General features: G+C 42.4%; 1 protein-coding gene across 3 annotated transcripts; it reads right to left on the reverse strand.

Annotated features, from left to right (window-relative positions):
• Positions 1 to 222: 222 nt before the first annotated feature.
• On the reverse strand, positions 223 to 14980 carry tfec (transcription factor EC). 3 transcript variants are annotated; one of them, XM_036149329.1, is made up of 8 exons: positions 14799 to 14980; positions 9356 to 9604; positions 8611 to 8712; positions 5129 to 5249; positions 4107 to 4163; positions 2792 to 2867; positions 1699 to 1846; positions 223 to 1094 (listed from the first exon to the last, which is right to left on the reverse strand). In XM_036149329.1, exons 1-8 carry the CDS (start codon positions 14853 to 14855, stop codon positions 612 to 614), a joined length of 1293 nt encoding a protein of 430 aa, XP_036005222.1. In that variant the 5' UTR covers positions 14856 to 14980; the 3' UTR covers positions 223 to 611. The 3 variants fall into 3 exon arrangements, with proteins under 3 accessions (XP_036005222.1, XP_036005221.1, XP_012734296.2); XM_036149328.1 differs by lacking the exon at positions 14799 to 14980 and adding an exon at positions 10074 to 10447; XM_012878842.3 differs by lacking the exon at positions 14799 to 14980 and adding an exon at positions 10074 to 10447 and having other exon boundaries at positions 612 to 1094; positions 5204 to 5249.

Here is a 14980-nt window from a genome sequence, read left to right on the forward strand (position 1 = left end):
TAACAAACAGGTTCAAGAGACAGACAAAGCCAAGGACATGTTAAGCACTGAGATGAGTACATTAGTTACATATTCTAGGAGTTCATACAAGGCCTCCCTCAAAATGTAAATGTCCGACTAGGGTCCTTTTAGTAAACTGGTAGAAAAAAAAAAGTACACTTCAGGCATAGCTTCAGTTATTATTTTGCATATGTTACAGTGTGTTTCCACCACAGTGTTTGACTTTAAAAAAAAAAAAAAAACAGCCAGTTGTAGTAATTAACATTTTTTTTTTCTCATAAACGTCTCCCTTTTTAATAGAAGTCTCTTTCTGCCCTGTGTGGGAGGCAGAGAAAATACAGCGGTTGCCCATAATACAGTCGACACCATTTGGGTCTTTTGGACGTGATTGTCGCTTTCAAGCAGCACACGATGTCAGCTTCTGCAACAGTCTATGACTTTCTAAACAAATGGCGCTTTAAGGGGGGGTCTGCTTAGTTTGTCTGCTGATGTTGCAGTTGTCAGAGCAGGATCGGGGATTCATCAGTCAGTCTTCAAGGGCCTGCTTACGCCTTTAGCCAGTAGGGATTTGACCTGCGCAGTCATTGGGTTGCAGCAAAGACGAAGGACCCCTATAGGTCATTGCCCTCGGCGGAGCTGAAGCTGCTCCTCCGACTGCTGTCCTTGGAAGCGGCCCCTGGGGATCCGGCCGACAGGAGCGGATCGGCGCCGAACGGCGAGAGCGGGTCGTCCAGCAGGATCTCGTCCAGCTGGTTCTCCTCCTTAAGCGTGGCAGTGAAGAAGTCTGTGAAATGGGAGAGCGGGTCGGAGAACGTGGAGCAGCCGTCGGCCCGCTGGACGTGGTCCTGCGGGCCGCTGGCGGCGGTGATGGACGGCACGCCCGTCACCACGGCTATCCTCTGGAGGTAGTCGCTGTTGGCGTCCTCCTGGTAAAGGGGCGGCAGCTGCGGCTGCGGCTGCTGCGCCGGGGGTGGGGATTGCTGCTGCTGCTGCTGCTGCTGCTGCTGTTTGAGGAGGTGGGAGGACAGCTCAACCGTCCCCAGGGTAGTGGCCATGTTCGGGAGCCCGTGTGCTCGTGCCTGGATTTCGAGTTCCTGGGAAACGAGGGACACCAAACATGGGTTGAAGCTGAATCCGTTCCAACCACATTCATCGACAGGTGGAAAGGAGTAGCACTGAGAAAGTCCAGCCACGCCTTCCTCACCTCTCCTTTCACACACACACTGTTTATGGCTAGGGATGTTATTATCGCTTATCGCTTACTGGCCTAATAGTCAGCATTATTTGCTGTATTTAGCTATTTAGGATGATCAAAGATTCTGTGTTGCTTCTGTCATTGGAAGAAACTCTATAAAACCACCCAGAACCAGGGATGTCTAATTCTAGTCACAAATGGCCAGCGTCCTTCAGGCTTTAGACGTGTTAGTGATCCAACACAATTTCAATATCCTGAGAACGTCAACTAGTTCTGCAAAGGCCTGATAACACACAGTTCATTTAATGTAGGTATAGTGAACAGAGAAATATCTAAAACATAACTCCCACAGAGTGCAACTCGGGATGCCTGAGCAAGATCCTTAACCCCAGATGGCAGCCCACTGCTCCCCAAGGGGATTGGTTAAGAACAAATTTCATTGGAATGTACAATAAAGATGATTATTATTGTTGAGGGCACCATTATTTCTCAATTTTTATCACCTGGATCCTTAGCAGCAGCCTCCTGTTGGCCTGCTCCAGCTTCTTCTGACTGCTCTCGAGCTCTCTAGCATGCTGCTGCTCCTTTTGCAGCCACCTTATGTACTCCACCGAGGCCTTCAGGATGGTGCCTTTGTTCCACCGCATGTCTCTACATAGAAAAAAAAAAACATGACATAAAGGATAAACTTTTTACACAGAAACCCCTGATGTCAGCAGAATATCTTTTTTGGGGGGAGAAAAAAAATGGGGAAAACTTTTTAAAAGGTTTTTTTTTCCCACTCCTTTTTATGATATGAATTAGAAATGGAGACTTACATGGAGCAATTATTCATCCTTGGACATTACATGAGGACTTGGAATGGGGATTTTTAATAGAATAGTTAAGAAGCTCTGTGGAAAGTCCATTATTGTACCTCCCTTGTTCAGTAAAATTAATCCTTGAGTAAAAATAGTTGAGGGAAAATGAGCTAAGGAGGAAGGCAAGGAGGTAAATGGAGCATTGGACTTAAGGTGCTAGAGTGCAAGTCATTCTTTTGCAGGTATTATTACTTTTTTTAAAAAAAAGGACAAGGAACCTCGGTAAAATTGTCCTTCTGCACACGACTGAGTCGCCGGTCTGATCGGCGTTAATAATCTCCTTTATCCCTTTGTTAATGGCACGGTGACAATGCTAACCTCCCATTTATATTTGAAGCAAAAGTTCAACTGCGAATAGATGGCCGTGGCGCCGCGCTCCATCTGTATGTTCAAATTGAGCTTCAGACTTTGATTCGAATGACGTGAAAGGGGGTCTTTACATTTGACCCTCTCCCTCGTCGCTCGGGCTTTAAGCCGAAACAGCCAGGAGCTGCTCAGAGAGAGAGAGAGAGAGAGAGAGAGAGAGAGAGAGAGGGGCGGTGGTGCGTCTCGAAGTGCCGAGACGAGAGATGGAAGTTTGAGTGCGCCCTTGAAAGATGACTAAAAGGTGCTCGAGGACTCATTTGAATTCGATGAGCATCATTTGGATTGTCTCTGCTGTGAGTGAAACACTTCTGCATACAGTTTTTTTTTTTTTTTTTTGCAGCAAACAGAAGAAAGGCCATTGTTTACTTACGGGTCATTCGACTTTGGAATGAGCGTTCCCAGCTCCTTGATCCGGTAGTTAATGTTGTATCGCCGCCTTCTTTCAACTAAGAAAACCAAGAAGAGAAGAGCCGGTTAGAGTCGCGGCTTTCCAAGTGAGGGATTTGCTGAATATAATGATATTTCCAGTGATAAGAAAACTAACTTTTAGAATCAACCCTTCAAAATGATTTGCACTTTCATATTTTCTGTTATACTAGCATTGTGTCCCTTGCTTCTTAATTGGATGCTCAGCAAGTTATTTAGTGGTATTGGGTAGATGGGAAAATGCTTACCACTCTTCTAAATTCTACTTTCAATGTTTTTTTGTTTTTTTTGTTTTTTGTTGTTTAAAGGTATTAAGCCTTCTTTCCATCCCATTACAGTCCTCCACTACTTTGTACTGGTCTAAAACCCAAATAGAATGGAGTGGAGCTAATGGTTGTAATGCGACAAAATGTGAAAATGTTCAAGGAATGGGAATACCGTTGTAATGCACATCAGGATGCAGCTGTTTAGAAGAGCTAAAACTGATTTTTTTTTTTTTTACCTTTTTTTTAACTATAGTTTTTCCAAAAGTCTTATTGACATGGAAGCCATATATGAGTTGGAGGTTGACGTTGGTGTGAAACCCTTGACTCTTGAACTTGAAAATCCAACTTCTGGGTACTTTTCTGTTCATTTTCCTCCAATAAAGAAATAATGTGCTGTCAATTGACATGATTTTTTTTCTCCTTTGTTTCTTTTTGATTCTATGACATAACACCAAGTAAAGAATACTTCATGTGATCTTATACTGTACATTACAGCCACAAATTGCATGTTATTGTAATTAACTAAGGAACTAGGTGGAGGTACTTGGTTATCCTGGATTTCATTCATTTGTCAATTATTTTTAAACACTATAATCTTTCTACGACTTGAGAATTACCCACTATGCCCTGGTTTTATCACACTGAAATCTGAATTGTGGTTGTGACGTGACAAAAGTAAAACTTCATGAAGTATGAATATACTCCTAGAAAGCTTTTTCTCAATTTCTTCTAACTCGGAAATGTCCTCATCTGAGTAAAAATGAAACAGAAAATATAACCACATCCTTAGATGTGGGGTGCCAACGGATCAGAATCTTTTTTTTGTTTGTTTGTTTTGTTTTGTTTCCATTACATAACACAGCAAAACAAAAAGTCAAAAAGAAAACTTTAAGTTTGACAACCACCGGATTAGAAGATCATCGGTTGAAGCTAAACTCTGAGTTGGCCGAGGTCGGATAAAAAGGCAAAAGAAGCAAGGCAAGGGACACTTACTCAAATTATGATTGTCCTTTTTTTGTCTCTCTTTGGCCATAACCCTGGTGTCATGCTCTGTCAAACAAACAAAAAAAAAAAGATTATTCACAGAGGGGAACAAATGGATTAGTAATGCACACAGATTTAGAAGCTGAAAGTCAACAATGAAAAAAAAAAAACTCAACAGAAGATCCAGTCATAAAGACAAACAATCAGTTTATTCTGAGGAAGTTCAGAGCTGGGGTCAGAACGGGGAGCCGTAGCCTCTTGCAGACATAAATTTGACCTTCTTACACACACACACACACACACACACACACACACACACACACAAATACACACACACACATCATGGAGCTGTAAAAAAGCAGTGACCGCTTTTAGAGTACTTATTCCGCAATTAAGATAGTTTAGCCAATTCCATAATCTGTCCCCGGAGAGCGGCGAAAAAATGCAACAGGGTCCATATTTGTGTTCACGTTCTTCCAAATTACATAATTAGGAGCTGAGATTGGATTTCCCAATTTGTCTCTGTTGATTCAATCAAGACAATTTAGTGTCTGTGTAGCATTCCATTGTCCTCCGTGCCCACGTTCAAATGAAGGAGTCTAATTTACTTACGTTCCCGTTCAGAGTGAAGCACTCCCCTGGCATCTTTTCTATTTCCTAAATCAATTAGGCTTTTTTTTTTTTCTTTTGCTTCGTGCTTGAGATTAATACACAATTTCCAAAAGGTTCCTCTGTTTAATTTGCTCCTCGTTTTGAATGGTGGTAAAAAGCGAGAGTCCTTATTCAGATAATGTGCAACCTCCAGTCAAGTACCAGACAGAAATAAGCCTGACACACTGCGCCTCATTTTAGGACCAACTATTTGCCAGAAAGTCAATTTTTTTTTTAGCCCACACAGGTACAAGTTGTTCTTCTACCGAAGCCTCAAAAGAGTCTTTGTAATTTTTTTGTGCTTCCCCCCCCCCCCCCCCCCCCCTCATCTCACTGTAAGCGATTAGTTGCTTGCTCAGTCCCGTGGTATGCGTCCATACCTGTGAACTCCCTTTTAACAGTGAGCTTTGTGGGGTTAGATGTGGGACTCATTCCACCATTAGGGGGGTTCATACCTTGTTCACCCCCATAGACGTCCAGCATGCTGCTGCTGAGGGAGACCTGCGGGGAGAAGGAAGAAGCACAGGGGAGGGTCAGTCGAGGAGGCGGAGGGAAACACATTTCACATGCGTGCGCTCCGTTTTCACACCTCATCAAAAGCTACAAGACAAATAGTTGTTTTTAGCCGCTGCGTGGCTTTGTGCTGAGTCGGCAGGAACAATAAGATGCGAGTGGAATGATCAGAGAAGTTTGTCGTCCCCCCCCCAAGAGCTTTGGATTGTAACTACCCAGCAGGGATTGTGGTCCCTTGTCTGCCACAGCAGGACAGACAAGGGACCCCCCCCCCCCCCCTCCGGGTTGAGGTAATGTTCAGATAAACTGTTTGTCTTGAATGACAAAGAGGAATGTTCTTCAGAAAGAACCTGCTCCCATAATCCTGACGGTTGACCTTCGACCGAAATTTAAAGCGTGCCGAATTTCCAAAATGTTGGCGTATTGCTCCTAGCGTCCCAACACATTTTTTTTCCTGTAAACAGGCCATGTTTTCTCTAGCCTTAACGTTTAACTTAGAAAAAAACACTTAAAGCGAATGGGAATGTTTTACAGATTTGTCGCGGTCAAGCTTTCAACGTGGAAAAACCGAGAAGGAATGAGACAAATAAGGAGATAAGGAAATCAAGGATGGACAGCACGGGTAGGGAAGCAAGGACAGAAAGAAGGATGGGAAGAAGGAAGGACACAAGGGAGGAAAGGAAGGAAGGACAGACAAAAAAAAAAGAATAAGACCAGGACGGACCGAAAGGAGGAAGAACACAGCAAAGGAGGTGGATGCGAGAACAAAATAAGGAAGAACAGGAAGAAACTAAATGCACAATGACAGAAAGAGGAAGCAAAGAAGAAAGGGAATGAGGTAGGATAGAGTTAAGGACACAAGGCAGGTTAGAAAGAAAGAAACAATGGAAGGAAAAAAGGATGAAAGACCCCAAGTGAGGAAAGACACAAGGAAAGGAAAGAAGTAACAACTTAAGTTAGACAGAAAAATAGAAACAAGAGAGCAAAGCCACAAGGATGAAAGAAAACATCAGGGATAGACGTGTGACCACAAGAAAGAAAGAAAGAAAGGCTACTTTAAGATAATAGGAATAAAGTTACAAATATAAATATTATTCAACACTTTTATCATACATAGCCAGATATGGACAATACTGACATGGACATTCTTCTCTAGACTCCATAGGAAAACTGCAGTTCACCAACGGCACAATGTTTGCGACGCCATTCATTCAAAAGAGCCGCCTAACACTGAGACGCTGTGTTTAAAAACAGCACGCCGTCGGATGAAAGGGCTCTCCGGGTCAACGGCATGAACAGAGGCAAAACTGTTTTCCTATGGGGGGGGCCCCTTAACCTCTAAAATAAGAACGCCTTTTGACTGAGTCCAGACACGTCGTTGATATACAGCACGCTGGAACAGCCGTGTGACCGATTCGCATTTGTGTCTTTGGGGCAGAAAACATCTTCCGTCGGGTCGCCATGGATTCCAAGAAATGCACAGCCGATTTTAGCCATGACACGCGTGTCAAATTGCAACTCCCAGGGAGTTGAACGCGGCGACGCTGGACATCAGACAGGACGTGGACCAATAAAAAGAAGAGGTGAGAGGACGCCAGACAGAACAGAAGGAAGTGCCGTCGGGTCAGATGTGTGCTTGTCCCCTTCCAGCCACACATTTCTGTGCGTTTTATTGAGCTTGTGTGCAATGAACCGACTCAAAGTAGAGTGTATTTGTGATTGTGTGCATGGAAAAGGATGCACAAGTTTTCAACACTGTAAGAAAACTAAATCTGAAAAGTGCGCCATGGATTTATATTCAAGCAGGGATCCACATCTCATGTGGGAGAATGTAGCGACAGGGAAACTTTTAGTAGAGGATTCTATAAGTTTCGTCTTAGTGGAGAAATTCGCACAAAGTTCTGTTTAAGGCGCTTAGGACACATAGTAAACAATGTGGTAGCAACGTGTCTGGTCAGATTAGACCGAAATGGCCAAAATTATTGTTTTGGCCAATAAGTGTGACTCTTTGTGTGGCAAAGCAAAAGCTAACGCCACTAATCACCCTAAACGCACTAACCCCACAGTGAGACACGGTGGTGGGAGCATCATGGTGTGGGGGGGGTAATTTTCTTTGGCAGGAACAAGAAAGCTGCTCTGAGTTGATGGCAAGATGGCTGGAGTTTAACAGTCCAGTAAGAAAACCTGTTAGAGGCATGTGAAATATTTTAGATTGGGGACTGAATACAAATAGAGGGTGACATCTTTGAGATTTTTTGTTTGCAAAAAAAAAAAGTTTTGCAAACCAGGTCTTCTTTTTTTCTGACTCATAAAATCCCAGAAAAAAAGACGAGTAAAGCAAAATACAATTAGGTTTGTGGTTGTAAGGTGACAAAAACAGTTCAAGGGTTAGTCATACTGTTATTCCTATGTAAGTTCTTGCAAACATTGGAGAGTTAGAAGAAGGGAGGAGAGGAGGAGGAGGAGGAGAGGAGGGGACAAATATGCATAGGAAAATGAAAGATTGCAACAATTCCCCCTCCTGCTTCTACTGTAATCACTTCAATCCCTCTCCCGTCTGTGTCCCAGAATGTGTTGACAAGGCGAAGCGAAGTGATGCATCATGCTGTATGACTAATTAGGATGAATTGATCCATTTAAGCATGGTATCATTTCTGAACAAGCCCACAGGGAGTGTATGCATTAGCCCAATCCGATGGCTCAGTAACTCCTTCCGACAAATTCCCTCGCTCAAACAAACCGACTCTTCGTTTTCTTCCCTCCGTCTCCTCCTCTGTCCCCTTATCTCTACCTCCCCCCCCCCCAATTCCTTCGGTTGAAATACTTCATCTCTCTTTGTGTGCATTTGCTTTTTGTTTTATCTATCAGGATGTGAGACTTCCATCTTTCTGTGTCTATTTGTGCTTGTTTGGCGATGCTTCTCGTTACATGTCCTCCCAAGACTGGACTTTTGTTTCACAAGAACCTAATCTGCTTTGCTCGGCTTCTTTAGGAAGACGGCAAATGTGCCTAAGCCCTTGTGAACTTTGACTCATCTCTCGTCTTAATCTGACCTGAAAGCGCGTCAGGTCCCCCTTTTCCCAAGCTCGTCTAGCTTTGCACGAATCCGTGTTTGGGTGGACAGACTTTGCTTTTCAAGTGCCGTTTAAGCCTCAAAAGAGAGAGAAGTCATTAGTTGACTAATGCGACCCCAAACCCAACCGCAGCTATTGTTAGTAGATTAACAAACAAAAGAGAAGGCGATCGAATTGACGCAAAAAGGCATGCAAATCCCAAGCTCGTCTGAAGTGTTCGAAATACAGTTTGTTCCTGGCTGTCAGAGTTGAGACGTTGAGTGATTTATACTTACGTTGCTTTGCATTATGACGTTAGGCTCCATGCAATCCAAGCCTCCGTCATTGAAGCCGGATTCTAGACTAATAAGGTCATCGATAACTTCATCCATGGGAAACTAAAAGAAAAGAGTCATTTCAGTGCGTTAAGGGACAGTTTGCTGTAACCGTCCACCTCGTTAGAGATCTGAACATTCAAACCATGCGTCGGCATAAAAACAGGGGAGGGGGGGCTAATTTAATAACAGTTTGTTCAGCAATGTTGGCAGGAAAATCGTGTTATCTGTTAGCGAACTAGCTTCCTCCCTTTGAAAAGGATACTCTGATCCGAGACCACATGTCCAAAGTTATTGATGAGCTCATCAAGAGGGAGAAAGGGAGACGATGGGTGGCAGAACTTTGATTGAGGGATTCGTTAGCAGTGTGGTTTAAAACATATCATGATATTAATTTAGCTCCTGATGCCTCTGAACTATTCAGCTTGTTGGGTATTCGTCCAAACAAGAAGCATGCTTTCACGATTGGAGAGGACTTACAGCTACATAGCGTGTCTTACATCAACACAGCAGGCGTGTGTTTTGTCGGGAACAGGGACGGCTGACAGGAAATGTCTCAGGGACGTTGTGAAATCTTTAAAAATTATGACCTTTCTGCTGATCGGCATGCCATCTAACATTCCTTTTTCTTCTGGTTTCTATATATTCTAGGCACGATTTCGGTTCAGTGCACTCCACACGGTTTTCCGTTTCTGTTTCGACTCACCTCGCCGTCGTGGTTGGCCATCGTCATCAGGGTGACGGGGCTGTTGGGGTTGCTCCCGTCGCTGACGGCGGCCATGTGTCCGTTCCTCATGATGGTGGCCAGCGGCTGGCCGGGGGCATGTGGATGTGGCACGGCGTGACCGGACGTGGCCGTAGAGGCGAGCTTGGAGCCCAACGTCAGGTATTGCTTCACTGGCTGGCTTTGGCTCTGATGGAGATGAAACTTGGAGTTCTCCAGATGGCTTTGTACCTGTCGAAACACACGCACACACAGAAACACGAAACAAAAACAAGCGTGAGTTGAGTTTGTCGCCCAAGTAGAAAATGCGATCAAGACATAAGCAATTGCAAGTTGTTGTTTATGTGGAAGGGATGACTAAGATCTGCACACAGTAATGTTTTGAAACAGCTGCAAAATGATCTCCTTTCAGACACCTCAGTATTAGTCACCCAGGCGCAGCAACTTTACAGGATTTTGATTACACGTTCACATGTGTCACGTTAAAGTAAAATGCAATCTTACTTAAATCTTTTGTGGTCAGTTTAACTTTTTTTTTTTTCTACAACCTGAGCCGAAGCTTCAAATCAACATAGCTGTCATATTTGCGTAGGTTAGGTAGGTGTGAAATCTTCAGAACCAGGTTTAAGTAACAACGGCAACAATGGCCCAAAAGTTTACCGAGGTACTTTTTTTTTTTTTAAAAAGTTCATATTCTTACTTTAGAAGCTCTGGTCGCGTCCCGCATTTTGTAGTAGCTGCAGTCGCTTAAGTGTGGCATTCTTAGAAAAAGCAGGTGATCCGGCAGGTCAGCTTTAGGGATCCAGGTCTGCCGTTGGTGCTATCCTGTCAAGTTGCTGACTTCTCAGTGACTGGCTGTCCTTCGAATCCCCTAGCAGATTTTTATAAAGGGCCCTAAGTGAACTAATTAGCCCCACAGCTGGGTATAAGCCTTTATGTTGCGTAGCATGATAATCACTTCAAACGGCAGACTGTTAGATCATTCAGGGTTTGATCACTGCAGGAAGTCTGCCTTTAAGCGTTCTATCACTAATTCATCTGGCCCACCCCTTTTTCTGTCTGGCTGACCAATGGGAGGTCACTTCCCAAAGTCTTCTGCCGCCTGCTTCAGGGGTTGTGGCAGCACAATTGACCCTTGTTTTTTTCCCCATTGGAGGGTTTTAAATAACTTCTATAATGCCATTTTATCCAAGCCTTTTCATTCATTCACTCTTTAAAATGTAGAGAGTCAAGCTTTATCAGTTTCTCGTAAAAAAAATAAGCGCAGTAAAGCTATTTTTAGGTCTTTGTCACTGCGAAACGAGGGTTATTTTCAGAGCATATCACTGTAAATGGCTAGTTTTCTTACTTGCGTTGTTCTCACAGAGAAGCTCGCTATTGTGACTAGCTTTATTAGTTAATGGGTCAGCAAGGTATTTTGGTTGGCGATTGCAGAGACGTTCTGTCCGTTGCTTGTACTGTCGCCCTGATTTAATTTACTTCATCTCAAATGGGAAGGAAATGTTTTCACGACCGACCAAAGGCGAACCAATCAGAAATTCGATAAATATTACTAGCATAGCAGCAGAGGCAACTGACCTTTCTGTCTGCTTCAACAGGATGGGGAAGTGAGACTTAATATTGAAAAGATGAGATTTTTGTCTCTTCCTGTGAACATTGTGAAACATTTAAAGCAACTCAACCACAATGGGGAAAAAAAAAAATTCTTTTTTTTAATGCAATGGCGCAGTTGGAGCATGTAGCTAAATTACTGATGACAAAGATCAAAATGTAAAGCATTATTTTTTTTCTTTTTGTCATTATTTAATGATTACTCATTGAGTCCTATAAAATAATTTACTTTTTTTTCAGATATATCTTTCTTTGTGTTTGGGCATCATGAATGCTGTGCTAGCACATAATCAGAAAACACTGTATTGCTAGCAAAGCCTTTTAGCTTAGAAGGGCAGTTCAGCGTATTTAAAGTCATATTATGGCATCTTTATTTTCACGTCCTTTCTTGCTATAAATTCATATTAGTTGGACCAGAATGATTAACATAGTGGACTTTTATTGTATTAAAACAACTCTAAAAGAAATGACAGCTTATGTAAATACCATTTCATGACCCTTTAAACTGCTTGTCATGTCTGTATTGGATTGATTTGGAGGTAGGAGACATTGCGCCTGCAGCGTTCTTCGTACGAAGACATTTACAGAGTAAGATCTGTCCAGTATAAGCAAAGACAACCCAGGAATAATATAGCAGAATATTATTTGGGGCTGCAGTTCTAAGTTTTAGGTTATAAAATCTATTAAATAACTAGCAGTAAATACATTGTGGCGACAAGGTTATTTTTCGGATTTTCTCATTTCATCCACACAGTAGCGACCAAAATGAAGCAGTTCAGTGCCAACTTATTATAATTGGGAAGGAGGTACCAATTGTCTTTTTTTTTTACTGATATGTTTGTAGTTTCAGTTTGTAGATACAGACACAAACAGTCAATAAGATCAAACTAGCAGCATTAAAGTGTGAATGGTAATATGGCTGTAAACATCTTCCTCTGATTATAACATGTACATTAGACAGTTCTTGGAAATCCTACATAATATTTTTTTTTTTTTTTGTAGGAGCTGGAATTCATCCTGTAAAAGGCAGGTCAGTCGTTTTGCCCTTGGGCAAGGCACTTCACCAGCCTTCCCTGCTGCCGGTAGTCGGAGGGCACGGTGGCACTGATCGTGTGGCGGTTCCACTTTTGTCAGTCTGCCCCAGGCCAGCTCTGGCTACATTGAGGCTTACCGCCGTCAGTGTGTAAATGTGTGCATGAATGGGTAAACGACTGAATGTACTGTGAAGCACTTTTGGTTTCCTCAGATTTTCTTGGAAACATAGGTCACTTTTTGTAAATGCTGGAAAAAATTATATTTCAAATAATTTATATTTTCAAAGAATTTTTAATTCTTTGAAATGTACTTTTAAATGTAAAAACAATACTGAAGCATTGAGATTTTGGCTTCTAACCAGCATCTTAGTGTCTTAGACTGCTTTTAAAAAAGTCAAGTCTGATCAGGAATGCTTTAGATCAGGGGTCACCAACCTTTTTGAAACTGAGAGCTACTTTATTGGTACTGTGTCATACGAACTGACCTTTGAACTAGAAGAGTTCATCTTAACTTTTTGTATTATAAACATGTTTTTAATGGCTTTGTTATTTTTAAAATCTATGTAAATACAAGTATGATTAAAAGGGAAGAGAAACTGAATAAAATAACATTTTACATGCAGGTCACTGGAGGGTTGTGGTATTTTTTGATCAGGCTTCAGGCCACCACATGCGGTCCTAGGGTCTACCTGGTGCCCCCTGCTTTAGATGTTTCACAGTTTCTTCACAAAGGCACATCACTGGTGAGGCGCTGGCTCCAATCCCACATTTATAATGGAAATTACAAAGTTCTCTTTAATAAACAAGGACAAAAGGCAAACATAATAATGTTTAAAGGTTTGTAAAATTGCATTTCAATAACATACCGTAATTAAAATTGGAGCTGTTTCAGGAAACAGAAGACTATTTTGGTTTTGACCCTTTCAGCATAGTCGTCAGCTTCATGAAACGGGACGGGACGGGAATAAAACTAAAGACATTATAACCTTTTAAACAGAACCTCACTTAAACACTCCAACTATCCCTCGATGTAAAAAAACCAAAAAAAAACTTGCTTGCAACAAAACATTTTTTGAGCATTCGCTAACTCCACATTAAATGCACCCGAGCATATTTAATTCTTCTCGTCAGCTGGACTCGCTGACCTTATTCACTCCCTAACGCGTAACTAAGAACAAACTCATCACAATACTGGACTTGTCAGTAGTAACTGAGAGCTCTTATACATCTTCTCCTGGTCTAACAAAATGCTAGTTGTTTGCCAATCAACATTTCTTTGCCGATGCAGATAGCAGCAGAGATGCCAAAGCTGCTACACACCGCATCTGCTGTGTGTGTGTGTGACCGCGGATTGTCCTGGTTTCACTTCGGCCCTCGCACTACTGTACATTCCGGAGACACGCTTGTTATCCACTTAAGGAGGGGGGGGAATCTGATTAGATCCGAGCAGCAATGGCCGCTCAGTCACCAAGGCCGGCCGTGACAATGGCGGGTCTGTGCAAGTGTGAAGTTGGACATGCTGGAAAGAATTATCAGTGGCCGCTATACACGTGAAGGGGGGGATTAGATAAGACTCTAATCAATCAAGGTTCAAGTTTGGGGATTGCTGCGGGTGTTTCTGACCGTTCAGTTTCCTTTTTTTTTTTTTTTTTTTTTGCCTTTTTGAAATACAGACGCCAGCACCTGCTTCAATAGTAGAGGCAGTGTTTGCAATTACTGGAAGGGAAGAGGTCACAGGTTCACTTGCTGTTTGTACACATTTGCAGCGTTACAGCAGACGGCCGCCCATATTCAGCACGTCTCGTTTGATTTGTAAATACAATCTGTATGTATTTTAGCAGTGTTTTTCATTTTGTTTTGATTCTTCAAAGTTTTTTTTTTTTTTTTTTTTTTGCAAGTTTGCAGTTGTAAACTGAAGATGTAAACCTTGCAAGTCATCACAAAATCAGTTGTACCTCATTAATTTGATTATCCATGTTAGAGGGAAAAGGCTTAATGAAATTGTCTGAATTCCGTCTTTTTCCCCCACCAAACACTGTAACCAAGTAGTTCTGAATCAATTCATCCACGTAATCCACCCCGACACTAGCTATAAAATGCAACGGCTGTAAGGAAGTACACAAAAGCACCTTTAAGATATTATCATGCAATATCTGCAACAGATATAACATCATTATGTGATTTACCTCCAAGTTAAAGGTTTCATTTTCTCAAAGTCCGCTCACAAATCCTGCACCATTTCTAACGACAGCGCACCGACCTTTTCTTCTAATTGAAACGCTCTTGCCAAACTCAGTTTCAGTCTTGCCCAAGTTCTCCTTTCACTTCAGAAAAATCCAACACCTTATGAAACTCTGGGCTATGGTGACATTAGTTAGCTGTACACATTGCGGACAAACCGAGTAGGAGGTTTGGATTCATATCTCAATCAAGAAAAGAGGCGTTCAGTGATGTTTCCCCCTCTGTCTAATATGAACGATGATCAGATGAAAGTGGAACAAAAAGCCTCGTCAGTCATGCTTTCTGTGTTTTTTGCTGAGCACGCTTTACGAGTAAACATCTGCAACCACACACCAGATTGCAAAACACATGGCGAGATAAGACTGGGAAAGGGAGCTGATCTCAAAGTTTGCACTCCACAGTCACTATTTAGTTATTCCTATAAGTGCAGACCATTTAAAAGAAAGGCAGATAATCCATACATTCAAAAACCTTGCACACATCTACTTATGATCTGGCCTCTTAACTCCCTGGACGGCATCTATGTCATTTGCCCCTACCTGCAGAAGTTGGATTTCTGTCAAGGTGATAACTTGGACCACGCAACAGCGGCTCATGGCTGTCCAAAGTGGCAGCGACTCCCTCCACAGGGGCTGCAGATTTGTACAGCGGAGCAACCGTCACTGCTATAGCTCTGTTTCAAACAGAGACATGCAGACCAGAAGAGGAAGAAACGGAGAGG

The sequence above is a fragment of the Fundulus heteroclitus genome, chromosome 17, assembly GCF_011125445.2.
Source record: "Fundulus heteroclitus isolate FHET01 chromosome 17, MU-UCD_Fhet_4.1, whole genome shotgun sequence".
Lineage (NCBI taxonomy): Eukaryota > Metazoa > Chordata > Actinopteri > Cyprinodontiformes > Fundulidae > Fundulus > Fundulus heteroclitus.

What these genes read in the sequence shown, in the direction of transcription:
- tfec (XM_036149328.1), bottom strand. Translation starts at nt 10,133, where the DNA reads ATGCCACACTTAAGCGACTGCAGCTACTACAAAATGCGGGACGCGACC. An exon ending in ACGCGACCAGAGCTTCTAAA is followed by an intron (nt 9,605 to 10,073) that starts GTAAGAATATGA and finishes GTGTTTCGACAG; the next exon opens with GTACAAAGCCATCTGGAGAA. An exon ending in GGCTGCTGCTAAGGATCCAG is followed by an intron (nt 1,095 to 1,698) that starts GTGATAAAAATT and finishes CTCGTTTCCCAG; the next exon opens with GAACTCGAAATCCAGGCACG.